This window comes from Amblyomma maculatum, chromosome 4, assembly GCF_055883805.1.
Source record: "Amblyomma maculatum isolate TAMU_Amacu chromosome 4, ASM5588380v1, whole genome shotgun sequence".
In the NCBI taxonomy this organism is placed as follows: domain Eukaryota; kingdom Metazoa; phylum Arthropoda; class Arachnida; order Ixodida; family Ixodidae; genus Amblyomma; species Amblyomma maculatum.
In genome coordinates, this window is record NC_139347.1 from 53,284,720 (window position 1) to 53,298,623 (window position 13,904).

General features: G+C 44.0%; 1 protein-coding gene across 4 annotated transcripts in view; it reads right to left on the reverse strand.

Annotated features, from left to right (window-relative positions):
* Positions 1–70: 70 nt before the first annotated feature.
* LOC146191043 (NF-X1-type zinc finger protein NFXL1-like) overlaps positions 71–13,904 on the reverse strand; it is a 31,929-nt gene continuing 18,095 nt past the window's right edge. For all 4 annotated transcript variants that reach the window (XM_084601479.1, XM_084601478.1, XM_084601476.1 and 1 more), the window contains exons 13-19: positions 13,375–13,534; positions 10,968–11,081; positions 10,055–10,186; positions 8,055–8,167; positions 6,527–6,650; positions 3,042–3,218; positions 71–301 (exon numbers count right to left, since the gene is read on the reverse strand). In XM_084601479.1, the coding sequence (XP_084457605.1) occupies positions 146–301; positions 3,042–3,218; positions 6,527–6,650; positions 8,055–8,167; positions 10,055–10,186; positions 10,968–11,081; positions 13,375–13,534 (976 nt within the window). In that variant the 3' untranslated portion in view covers positions 71–145. The remainder of the gene's footprint in view (positions 302–3,041; positions 3,219–6,526; positions 6,651–8,054; positions 8,168–10,054; positions 10,187–10,967; positions 11,082–13,374; positions 13,535–13,904) is intronic.

Here is a 13,904-nt window from a genome sequence, read left to right on the forward strand (position 1 = left end):
ATACGACATCGGCATGTAGTGGAATCATGTTTCTGCGCAATGGCAGTTGGGATATGCTAACTTAACAGGCTGTTGCAAAATTAGTTTTATTTTCTGGCCTTTTGCCACCTGCCTATACTCCTCATGGATTTTAGTTAACATATTATTAGAATGTACTAGAGTACATAAGCCAGTAGGCTAATGCTACTGCAGTGACGAGTACCACACCACTTAGAGCAATCATGGCTTGGACTCGTCCCACTAGGTGGTATGTCTTTTTTTGTGGCTCTGGCTTTGGCTGTGTTGCTTCTGACTGGTCCTCCTGAAAAGAGGCGAGAGTGCCATCAATAAAAGCTCACAGACATCAACGAAGCCTTTCCACAGAACCACATACAACATTGTGAAATTTTAATTCCAGTAAACCATCAAAAGCAGAACAAATGACAACTGTCTCACTGGGTGTAACAGTCGTCTCTATTACTGTCGGATGGTACAACTTAAAAAAAAAAATTGCGCTGACCAGGTAAGGAGCGCTGAGAATTCATGGGTCAAGACAGCATTTCTGAGCAAGGTTTGAGCTCACGTGAGCCAGGTAATTAGGTAAGAAAACTGCAAAAACTTGGCTCTACAAGTGATGCAAATCTATAAGGGCACAACGTTTAGTGTCACCCGTAGTAACAATATTACAGGTCCCATGCCTGCACCACATGTGCACCAATAAATGGGACAAGCTCTTGAATGCTGAAAAATAAGGATTAGACGGGACCTGGCACATTTCAATAAGTCTGCTGATACGTACAGATAATAAACTGCAGCTAAAATGAACGATACCAGTGATGTTTGTGGTCTCTTGGACAAAGCCCATAGTAAAAAAAGGTGCATGGCAGCAGTTGGCACAGGATAAAGTTAACTGGAGGTGTATGGGAATAGCCTTTGTCCTGCAGTGGGCACTGGCAAGGAAAATATCCATGGTAACTTGCACCGACAGCGTCAATCTAAACAAGTGGAACACCAGACATACAACCTGGCTACTGAGTATGAGTTAAGATTGAGTTCTCTGCGATGTTGGCGCACATTGGAGAACCCCAGTAAGGCAAACCTGCTCTTGTAGGGTGGATGCCTGCTTGAATGCTCTCCACCTATTCGCTCATGGCATATCCTCTGTTCAGTGTAGCAAGACACCTTTGCCTTCCTCACAACCACAGCAACAGAGCACAGGGAAACTGCAGAATCAAATAGGGAGCTATACTCCATGTCAACTTTTCTTGGCAATGCTGGCAAAGCTACAGAGCTGAAACACTTGTGGAAAACAGTCCTAGGTTGCGGCTAATATTTACTTCTTAAAATGCAGCATATTGATAACATTCATTAGATAAAGCATGTTCTCTGCACATTTTTAATGTTAGAGTAGTTTCGTCAACAGTTCCCTTGGTTACAACAAGCCTTCTGTCTGGTTACAAATACTGTATCTTCCATAGATGGCACCACCTACATTACCGACTGTGCACACCAAGAAACATGCCAGCTCCTGTGGCCAAACTACTGGCAAAGTGACAGATACAGACACTCTGCTTCCATAGCTTTCTCTTCACTGCCAAGAGAAAAGCTGCCCACAAGTGCAGCAATGGACAAGGAATGGCCCAACACTGTCAACCACCACAGGGGGATGCTGTGCCTAGCAATTACAATTTGCGGCTGGATAGTGGTCTACTAGTCATATAAACAACTGCCATGACTAGCCAGTCCTGACCAGTCTCTCACATCTTGTGCACAAACACCCCTGTGGACTTATCCCTTATAAGGCGGTACACAAGTTTCAGCATCCACTGTGCTGCATGATCTCGCTGAAATAGCGTCAGCGACGACAATCTAGGTACCCATGAACTGCGAGTGAACATACATGAAGTTGCACCAAACAGTTCTCGCATGAAAACCATGCTTTTTAAGAAGTTATAGTTTCACAGTGCATACTGGTGTGCACAGCCCTCGTAAAAAGTATACAGCACAAGTTGCTTGCTTCTAAGCTATTTAGCAAGGCTTATTAACATGTCTGGCAGTCCAAAGCTTGAGAGGAATGAGGATACGAGGCCCTTCCGCTTTAGAGAAATTGTGGTCATTAAGGACTCAAAACGAGGCATACGGCAAAACTCGGAAGCAAACTCCCTGGGCTGTATATTTTTGATGAAGGCTGTACAGTAGATTACTGCATGAAAAACTTCCAATTTTCAACATTCTGACCAGGTTAAATTAATGGCAGTAAACTGGGCACAAATTCATTTCCTGACTCTGGAGAAAAATCTCTTCAGTACTAACACTAGCAAAAAGGCAAAGGTCACGACTCACAACCACAAGGACCTCAACACATATAATATGCTTGCAGCTTGGCTCTGTGGAAAACGACTGGCAAGAAGGCTTGGGGCGGGCAACATCACTTCCTCCTAGACACAAATATAAAGTCACTATATGACCATCTGAACTCGAATGATGCCTAATATTCTGTCCAAATTAAGGAGTCTTTCTCACACTTAACGCCGATAGAGCGAAAGGCCCACTTCCAGGTAAACCAATAGAGCGAATTTTAAACAAAAGTCCTCTGTAGAATTTTTGACTGGAGGTGAAAGTGGCAGTCAGCATTTCCTCGCACTAGGCACAGTCCAGACGTCCCACAATGCTCACTTTGACATGCCTCTGTTTATAGGAAAGAAAGTCTGCAGTGTGCACTGATACCATAATGTATCAGTATTGGACCTGCTGCTGATCATGTCTTGTTTTTAGCAACAACGGAACAGTACTGTGGGAAAACTTTGAGCTTGCAAATGTAGGCGCCAATGTGAATTTTACATAGAGAATAAATAGCTGCTCCTTTTTTATGCATCGCTGCAGACCTAAACAAAAAAAGCTTCAACTAAAGTAGTGAATTTGGGAGGCATTCGAAAACAGCGATGGTATAGAACCCTTCATTATAAACAGCAGCTTCCTTCAGCTACACTGACTACACAGGAAAATTTATTTCTGAGTAGCATTGAAGGCACATGCCTATGTCGGCAAAAAACGCTTCTGACCTGTCCACTTGAGCGGCACGCGTCATCGCAGTCCAGACTGCTCTTCATCTCGCAGCAGGGCCCCTCTGCTTTGCGACGCTTGCAAGGACATCGCACCGTAATCTTTTTGCGGCACTGGCTTGGGGGCGCACATGCACCTGGGTGGCAGTCCAGGGGACACCGGTGCCCACACTCCAACTGGAAAAAGCAGGGATGGCAAACTTTTGTTATGCCAGTCTGCACTCATGCCATTAATTTTACACACTAATTGCATTAAACTCACAACAGCAATAAAAGTGCCACTAAAGTCCCTACCGCAAACATAACTTGACTTTTTTATTTATTTATTATAATACCCACAGCGCCACAAGCGGCATGACAATAAAGAGGGGGGGGGGGGGGTAACAAAACATCATTTGTGTCACAAATAGGCAGAAAAAAAGAAAAAAAAAAACAATGCAAACGCGACAAGTCGTACATCTCATGTATAGCATATGTAAAGAGTAGCAGTAAAAGATTCGCAGGACATAACTGAAACCATCCAGTCTCTGATCGATCTTGGAAAAAAAGAAAACGTATATGTGTCAGTTTTACAGTTCATTTCCTTGACCTTTAATGGATGGTCAGGCCGTAATGAAACAGTTTGGAGCATGAATATACAAGTCAGGCTTAATGCCAGTCTTCCTGTGATAAATACAATGAAAAAATTTTAGGCGCAATGTATATCGGCGTTTTTCTAAAGAGTGGCATCAAAAATATCGCACTCCAAGGATTTGTACCCTCTCCAGTCTGTCTATATTTACCTTAAGCCAAGGGTCCCACACTGAACATGCATATACAAACAAGCATGCAAACATGAATACTGAACGGACGTTAGCCTTGCAAAGTAATTCTTTGACGTCTGGAGGAATGTTACGCCTGAGGAAACTAAGAACGCGGCAAGCTTTTCCGGTCACACAATCAACATGACGTCGCCAACTCATATTGGAAGTATTTGTTTCCGGATACCGATGAAATATGAAAGCTATCGATTTGATTAAATCAGTCATGTGACCTCTGATCTGCGGTCTGCCCGTCCCTGGTGAGCATTCACACGGCATGAGAAAAAGCAGACAACAATGCGGACATACTCTTGCTTCCAGAGCGTTATGAGTGAGGAGAGCCTCACGCGGATGTGCTGGGCCTGCTACTGCTGCTGCGCTGTTTTGCCACAGTACTGATGGGCTGACTGTCCCGCTTGATGGTATGCAGGCGGTTCTCTGCAGTGCAAGCGACTGTGCTTACTCTATGAGGGCTGCATAAACCCGCTGCTTTCAACTCTTGGGAGAAGACCATTCGGACTGCTGCTTCTATGCTCCCGGCACATGTCAAAAGCCAAAGCTTATGCACTGCAACTGTAAGCGTGCTAAAATGCTAGAGAAAAGCGACGAATGCATTCAAGTGACTGCCCTGCGCAGCCACAAAGCTCATGAATTTGGAGTCGCGCAGTTGAAAGAGGCTGCCACAGTAATTTCTGTGCAAACCACATATGGCGAACGAAAAGTTTGCATTAAGGCAAAAATTACGGACTGGTTTGACTCCAAAATAGAAGCGACTGTTGCACGGTATTAATGAGTTCCTACCATCTTTTTATGTGACTGTGGGTAACAGACATATTGCTGCACGCAATACAAGCATAGGGTTAAAATGATAAAAATACAGAACAGTGCCTGTTCGCGTTTCCTTTGTAGCCATACAAAGTCAGTCCCTTAACGCTGTTTCTCGTTTTCCTCCAGCGTTTCACTGTAATATATGTAACGCTGCGTATTCTTGGGCACCGAGAGCATGGCTGGCAAGCTTTCTCGAGACAAATAAAAGCAAAAAGAAAGTGTCGCCCGTGAAGGATACGCACTGCAAAAAGGTTTCATGGTCAGATCGCGAACCACCGCTCGCAGAATGAAGCGGAACAGCGGAAATCACTGACATAGAGTCACGTCACGCCAATCGCAAGAGCGCTTCACGAATTGGTCCGTGTGAATCCACCTTGTGGAGTGCTGCCCGAAACTTGGCATTCACGATGTAACATAGCCTGAGCTCTTGCGTATCAGTTTTACCAGAGAGCAAGCCCCGTGATGAACCTCAACACCTCTGCCACCCTAACACAGTTGCGAACTGCGAAGGCGCAAAAAAGCAACGACGCTGTTAGTTATCCAAACGCATGCGCTGCACTGTAGGCGATATGTTATGCAGGCTGGCTTAGAGTCCGTGTCTGACACTCATGTCGTACGTTTTCAAAGCGATTGCTTTAAGCTTTCGTCACACCTAACCCTTGCTGCTAGATGCAACAAAATTCTCTCATTGATTGTGACAAAATGACAGGTGCGGTGGTAACACAGCGGTCATTGGCTGGTCGCAAAGGGAGGACGTATAACGAAGTGTCACGGAGGGCTGCGAAACGCTGCAATGTAGTCCCCGGTTGCTAGCGCACGAGGCAGGACGTGCGACAGAGCAGCACCATCATGACCAGCAAAACAGTTGCAGCAAAGCGGGTCCTTTTGTCTAAAATGAGAAATGAAGTGGAAGCTCCTGCAGGTACCCCTGGGACCTTGAATAAACTATGACAGGGCCACCCAAACGCCGGGACAGCCAAGGAAGCGTGCCGCAGTGGAAGGATCCTCGCTGGCACTGTGTGACAGCGCAGCAAGGTTGTCACAAATTTAACCACCGGCTGATAATGCTAATGCTATTTCAGTACTCCATAAGGATGCTTAGGAAGCCCACCAAATTTTTTTTTTTTACCACTGCAGTCTATAATGCGCAGTTTCCAGGTTCTACCTAAAGAAAACTGAGAACGCGATAACGCGATATATGCAGTCACGACGGAAGAACTGTAGCAGAGCACACGTGCCACACCTTCATCCCTTGCCATCCTACACAGGGGAGGTCATTTCTGTGCACGTATGTATGGTGATCTAAACTGAAAGGATTGCTGCCAGTGAGGCTCACAGCCTGTTGTCGAATGTGTTGCAGCTAGACATATTGAAGTGCCAAGTAACGCTGGACTTCACTTTCCGACTCGCAAGTGTGCAAGGGCTACACAGCAACGGCTGTAAGCACATTGCCACGTGCTAGCAGTTGCTTCTGTACGCTTCGAAATGGCAGGCTAAGCCATGTTACAAGTGCAAGATACTGCCATTTTGATTATAAATTCATAATCTCTGAACGCTAGGTAATTCAAATAGTTTGAACAGCAAATGCTATTCGAAATATCGAATATTTGCAGACCCCTGGAAAAAACGACAATATTATCAAATGCCAGCGGTGAATACTCAGTACGCTATACCCACAAACATCACAGCGTTAAAATCGGCACTCCTTGAGGAAAGCGGAGAGAAGGCACTCGGCTCACAAGTGCATGAAAGCAGTGGCAACACTTCTGAAGAGGAACAAGGAAGCTGTGATATTAAGTGGTTGAAATCCGCCATCACCTGGCACCATTCCCGCACTGCATTTGACAGCACACCCACCTGTTTACAGCATCGGTTTTTGCAGCTCTGCAGTTCATCCTGTTTTCCCTTGGAACCCACGGTCCACTGGTGGCAGGCCACATAAACAGGATTGAGTCCACAGTGGCACTTCATCTTGACATACCTGCATCAACAGTTCGGGACCTCAATAACCTAGCACAAGTATACTCTCAAGCTCAGATGCCAAAGCTGGATTCTCAGATACAAAAATATGGTACTAATAAGAAATGCCTTCCCACAGAACAGCCTGCATATCACAGTTTCTTATGGCTGCACCTAATGGCTTACCAATAATAAAAAAAAATGCTATGTACTGGTAACAAGGTGGTTAGCTGTGTGTAAATGTAGTGGGGGGTTGGACACACTAAGCTTTGGCTTTATGCGTATGGTGAAAATGTGTTAATGGCTCCCATCTGCGCCCCGCTGAGGTAGCGCAGTGGTTACAGTGCTCGACTGCTGTTCCCGTTCTTAAGGATGCGGAATCGAGTACCGGCCTCGGCGGCCGCTTCTCAATGGAGGCGGAAAGCAAAGCGCCTGTGTGCTGTGTGATGTCAGTGCACGTTAAAGAACCCCAGGAGGTCGAAATTTCCTGAGTCCTCCACTGCGGCGTCTCTCATAGCCTGAGCCCCTTTGAGACGTTAAGCCCCACAAACCGAACCAAGCCAAACTCCCATCTGCAGCTCCCCTTTTCTACTTGTTCAATTATAAATTCCTGAATTTGTGCCTCCATTATAGTGCACACTCACTAGCACTCATTCGTAAGCTACCCCATTATGTGAAAACCACCTGGCATAGTTATAAAGCCCCGCTTTCACCAAGTCGTATGAAGGCGTCTGCGTGGCGTAGAGGTAGCATGCTTGACTAGGATCCTGAGTGCACCGGAGGGCTCGATTTTCCTCTCACCCTCCCACCTCAAAGGAGCCATCAAATGAGAGCCATTAATTGCACCATATCCCTAAAGGTGAAGCTTAAGTGTCCCTAAAATTTTATAGCCTTCTTTTTCGCTCGGAGTTGCAGTTTTAGCAGGTTATGACTTCCAGACAGGATACGCGGAACTCTCCCAAATCGTACGCATTCGCAGAGCGGTAACACGTTTGCCGCTCTGTAGTCTACTGTGAACCACAAAACTACAAGTCATGCAATCTCATCACAAATGCAGAGCAATGCATGCATCATTGTTCTGAGAGCACATGTGACTTGTGGCAATTATATATGTACTCCATCCCAAAGTGAAACTTCATGAACAGTGAAACTATGTCAAAAAAAGTGCTGTAATAAATTATCTAAGCCAAACTGAGGAATGCCATCTCCCAGCTGCATAAAAAAAAACTTTAGTCCTGCACACTGTAATTGGATAAGGCAAAACCTCAATTCTCTTTGTCCCATACTTGCTTTACAGCCCTGCTTTCATGTAATCTTTGCACAACAGCAGGCAGTGAATGTTTAAAGAGCATTAAAGGCTAACTATGCCCAGCAAGGACATGATCAGAACTCCAGCAAAGTAGGTAAGTGTGGCCAGAAAACTCACTGGGTGCATGGCATACAGTCTCCTGGGTGGCAAGGCTTGTTGCATGGGTGGTTGCAGCCAGGCGGCCTTGGCTTCTGACAGCCTTCCTCACACGAGCTGCAGTTGTAGCCCGCCTGTTTGAAAGAAGAAGAAATGTGCATTCTTCAAATTCTTCCACATTACGCTGCGTCTCTCACCTCTGTTAATACAAACTGCAAAAAAGAATGCGAAGTGGCTTATCGATTATTATCACACAGGGCCATAAAATTTGGTGCACACTGCACAAACAGTATGTTTTATGGTCGTGCACCGCTGAGCTTAGCATGTTCTGCCAGTTGCCATTTGGTGTTTGTGCAGAGTGCAAGCATTCTCATACATGTGGAGCTTTGCTACTGAATGCAGCGAAGTCTTTAGTATATGAGAAGGCTGATAGAAGTTTTTGCAAGCAAGCTGTGCACTGATGAGTTCTCGAGTTACTGTGATTAAAAGATGATTCAACTTTATAAAGTGGGCGCTTGAGCTTTACTAATATGCCGGAATCATACTACTACACACTTTCATTCCCACAGCTAAATAAAAAAAAAAGGACATGTATTGCTCCTAATAGTGAGAATCTCAACCAGGAAACTCTGTAACTGACAAACATTTACAAATACTAATCTATTTATTCAGTCAAATATTACCAAAATAGAATTCCATACAAAAAAAAATAGCCTTGTGACCATTCTGCCAGTCTGCAAAGCTGTCCCTCTTATGCACAATTACACCCGATAGGTTTAGCAAAAAACGCTGACTGCTTTTCGTATCAAAGCTTGGAGCTTCAAGACTTTCCTGTGACTTGAAAACTATGCTTTACCCTTTAAGGTGTCACTTTCAGTCAAAACAAATGAGTTTTCACTCAAAAGTTTTGAAATGGCTAATCTTTCACACGCATGTAGAGAGCGTTGTTCAAATTGTACACTCAAACGAAAGGCCACTGCCTGTATGTCCTCCTCACGAGCATGCCTTTGGTAGTTGGCAGGTGGCAGGTGGCACGGCCAGGCACCAACTGTTTGGCGGGTTGTGTGACAGCACACAACCTACCAAACATGGAAACTAAACTCCCCCGGACCATCGAAACACCAACTCAGACACAGTAATCCTATACCGAGCAGGCACGCTCGTGCTGATTGGTTAAAGCGGGGCTTTCTATCTGTGTCGCTCCTGCCAAGTTGGGCAGCATTATTTTATGATATGTCAACCGAGGTAAGCAAGTGCAAATTAAGCAAAACAATAAAAAGTCAAGATGGAGCACACAAAAACAGAGCAAACCGTGCTAGGGCGCGATAATTAGCGATTAGCTCCTAAACGGTCCAATAATTTTTTTATTCCAGAAATGCCCACAATGCTAGAAATTTAAGAAAAGAGATTTCAAATAATATTAATACTGGCAGCAAAATACGTCGTGTATGCTAAATTCCTCTGGAAAACAAAAATGCTGGGCACAGAATACATTAACAACAAAGAGAAGCTGCAGTTGCACTATGCCCAGAATTGTGGACAGAGCACCTTAATTAAACAGCCAAGACCTTTTATAGACTGAGTGAACATCACGAACATCAGTGCCAACAAGCTGCTGATTGGAAACTACCTCTAGACCAGTCATTAACACATTATTCCAAAAATTCAATAGACACTGAACTGAAATTGTGGAATACGGGATATTGTTAATTGCGAGATAAGTGCCATTCTAAGTAGGGCAAGGGCAGGGCAGAGACGCCATGCTCGATACAACCATGCAGCACACAGATGTTTCACAGAAAGAGAAAACGCACTGCGGAAGGTAAGTTGAAACAAACACTATTAAAAACAATGAAAGTACATCTTCTCAGCTGTATGCAGGACAACATTTCACATCCAGAAATGGCCAAAAATGTGTTGAATGTAGCTTTTCGCATCATCATTAGAACTGAAGTTGGAATGCACAACAGAGCTTTCACAGATAGCAAGAGGTGCCAGCTCCTTGAAGCTCTGCAGCGTACCTGTGAATCGTTGGGTGCTTCTTCAACTATGTGGCACTCAATGGTGCAGGTGTGGTTACCACAAGCCAGAGAACGACCACATGGTTTCCCACACGAGTATGGCCTTAGTTCTGAACAGGGAAAGGTGCTAACCTGCAGGAATAAAAACAACAACAGTGGTAATACCAACAAGCCTTGACTCGAAGCAATTTTAGCTGTGCCCAAAAATGTATTTTCAGAGCATTCTGAGCAGTTCCAGGGCTCTCCTGGAGCACTCTGAAGAGGCTGAATCATAATTTTAGAGCTTGGAGTGCTGTACTCCATTTTTCAGTGCAGCTTGTCAATTATGCTGCCAATTTTAAAACAGGTAATTGTAATGTGAAGAAACGGAACCCTGGCTAACATCAACCGGTTCAAGGGAATTCCCAGTGCTGAATACTTTAAAAAGATCTTATTCAAAATACTTCATGAACATTTTTACTTTGCAGATTGAGTAGTCAATTTTGAAGTTTGCCCATTTGTTTGCAGTGCACATGTTCTCTAACAAAAGCAATGTTCTCTGCTGACATTCTCACATGATAGTGACGCCCATATAGCTATCAAGGCTCTCAAAGGTGACAATTATACTTCTACCCTTGAGAAGAGATTCTGAGCTTCTCAAAAGCAGGCCGTGTGGCCTGGAGACTCATCAGCCTTGTACATCCTTTATTGCAAGCAGTATCAAGGGAAGCTATGACTGAACCAATAGTTAGCAACAACAACGCTTGCTGCAATAACCCTAACTGTCCAGCCAGTCAGCGCATACTCAGGTCTTACTGAAAATACCAACAGCAATAAGGGTGCTGACACAAGAGGCTGATGTACTCTACAACACCTAAGCCAAAGCTAGTCATCAGTCAATAAACAGCAAACGCGAAGGAAAAGCAGTTCTCACGGAATGATTCCCACGGCAGGCCAGTTGCATGGGCTCTGGACAAGGTGGGCACGGCTGAGAGACAACTTCCATTCGAACTGCAGCCAAAGGTTCCCATGGTCCCACACGTTGGCCCTAAGGAGAGTCAACAACGCTGGCTGAGCAGTTTTCCCCAGCAGGAGATGGACAGTCATGGTGAAATGATCTCACAGCAGATGGAAAGTCATTCTGCCATGATTGCACAACACTAACCTGAGAAGACCCAGCAACCTTGAGGGTTGCGTACCTGCTTTGCTATACTCAACTTATTCTAAATAAAGCCATTACAAGCTTTGGAAAGCACGAGACCTTAACTGCGGTCCATGTAACACGGCCCCATCATGGATAAACAATTACTCTGTGTTCTTGCAAGTTTCGATAACATATCAATTAGAGGCAAATTTCCTTTTAAGCTGATCACTTGTAATAACTGCGAAAAATCAACACAACAAAAGGTAAAGTAGAAAGTAAGTCATCTGAAGCATGCAAATGTGGTCAATAACTTTTTTTTTTTTTTCAGCTAATTTCTTTGTATCAGAGCAGGTAAGTTTCACTGCCCAGCACATACCACATGTACAGCTGGTGTCAAAAGTTCACAAAATAATGTTCGTGAAAAAAAATTCACAGTATTTACACAAATCCAAAAATAGAGCTATGCAGCATTGTTTGCAAATTATACATTGCAGCTTTAGATCTCAAGCAATACTTGCTTCATACAAATAAATCACATTTCTTTGAAATATGAGAATAAATGACCGAAAATTCAAACCTGACTTTCTTAACATATTTGACCATTCGGCCTTTTCACTGGACCGCAACATGCCCATAGAACTAATGTTCAAGAGCACCTGAAATTTCTGACACATCGCGACTAATTGCTTGATAATTTAGACCTCAATCGCATTTGCCGTGGCAGAGTTTCCAATTGCCAAGATTCCATATAGTATTTATAGTGGAACGCTATTCATTCAGGCTTCAAGAAGGACAAAAATGTGATCAAATAAAGTGAAATTCAAATCAGAAAGCCCCACTAGAAGTGGGGCTTGTATTCTCCACGTATTAGTTAAGCATGCACGTGTGGTTGCGAGCCCACACCATTCTCGGACGTCATCCGCTCCCAAAACTTGCACTAGGGGAAGTTCACGGAACCAACCTATGTTAAGCCCCTTCTTTCTGAATACAAAAAAAAAAAAAAAAAAAAAAAAAAAAAAATCTAACTAATTTGGCCCTCAAGGGACCAGCAAAAATGCCTGAATTATCGAATGACCCTTTAAAAAAAAAAAAAAAAAAAGAATACTACTCCGATAACCTATTTGCATTGCAGTAATATCATGTAATGAACACAGTATGCTTTGGTTTACATACTTCTCTCAGTAATTTAAAAAAATGCTCCAAAGAAGTGAGTGCCTCCACCACTATTTTCAGACTGCGACACAGTAGCGGCGGTGCCTCTTCACACACTGCCCCGCTGTGTTTTGAGAATGCCTTACAGCACAAACTTTGAGGACTTTGTGGTAACGCATCCTCAACACGTAACAGCTCAGCGAACATTGAATGTCTGGTTCATTTTCTTGTCTAGACTTAGTCTAAGCCCACGTGTTCACCCGTGACCTGCCAACGACAGCACAGCAATCAAATGCCAGTTGCCGCCCGATGTCTGTGTCAATTTATGTGCGACGAAACAGTCAAGCATCATAACTGGCACAAAATTGCTGGTCTCTATGTAAGGCGATTTGTTTTTTACAATTTGTCAAATTCATTTTTTTTCTGCCAAACTGCGCCAAGTCAGACAGCAAATCCACACTTCTAAAAATGCACAGAACATCAAGCATGCCAATTTGCAAAAGGCAAAATGAACTGAATTGTTTTTTTTTACCGTTCGGTAGTAATGTTAAGTTTGCAAAAACATGGTACATAGGTGTACCACCGACCATTTGCCAGCACTTAAAGCAAGGGGAACAAATATGTCCCACTGTTGGATAGCGGGCTAAGCAGAGCACTGTTCTTAATGCGTCCGCTTTGCCAAACTACTTTGTCCATCACATCCCTAGCACTTCTCATATGAACCATGGTTAAGCACATAAAACAAGTAATAGAACACAAAATACTGTGCAGCTGAGGCTGCCACAGAGACCGTTAACTGCCTCTCACCAAATCTGCACACCACAGTGAAGTTACTTTTTTGTTCTGATTTTGACGCCATAAACAGTTTGATCCAGGGGAAACTAATACCAAGCACAGATGAAAGTACAAGAATGGTAACTCCAAATTTCGATCGGAGAGCAACAGCCTGTAAAAAAATTGATAGTGGTGCAGAGAGCATTCTGCTGCTAGCAAGGCAATACTATTTCACAGAAAACATAAAACGCTGCTTTTGAGCCACACACACCTGCTTGGGTACAATTTTGGTCCAGACAGCAGAGTGGCAACGAGCCTTGCATATGTGGCCGCACTGGAGAGGGCGATTGCAAGTCTGGGTGCAAGGTGGGCAACGACCTTCATGGCAGGAATGTGGATCTCGCTTCTCGTGATGGCATTCCGGGGGAATGCTGATAAAAAGCAACAAGAAAGAAGAGAAATGAAATGTAGAAAAAATATGAAATAAGCCGCTGCGAGCTTCCAGTAGAGCACACTTCGTACAACCTTTAGCTCTGACCAGTGGAAGTTTCGCGTGCAACATACGATTTTTTAACGTAATTCACACGAGAAAACGAGAGTCAGTGTGGTTTTTCCACACAACATGTCCATTGCAGAGATGACTGCTCTCCTCTTATACTTGCCAATGGCTTTAACAACGTATCTAAATACCCCGATAAAGTTATAAGTATTGCACACTTCCCATAGAAGCATGCAAGGTTGCACATATTTTTGCGTGCTTTGGAGTGTCCATGGCATTTTTCATCAATATATAGTATGTCC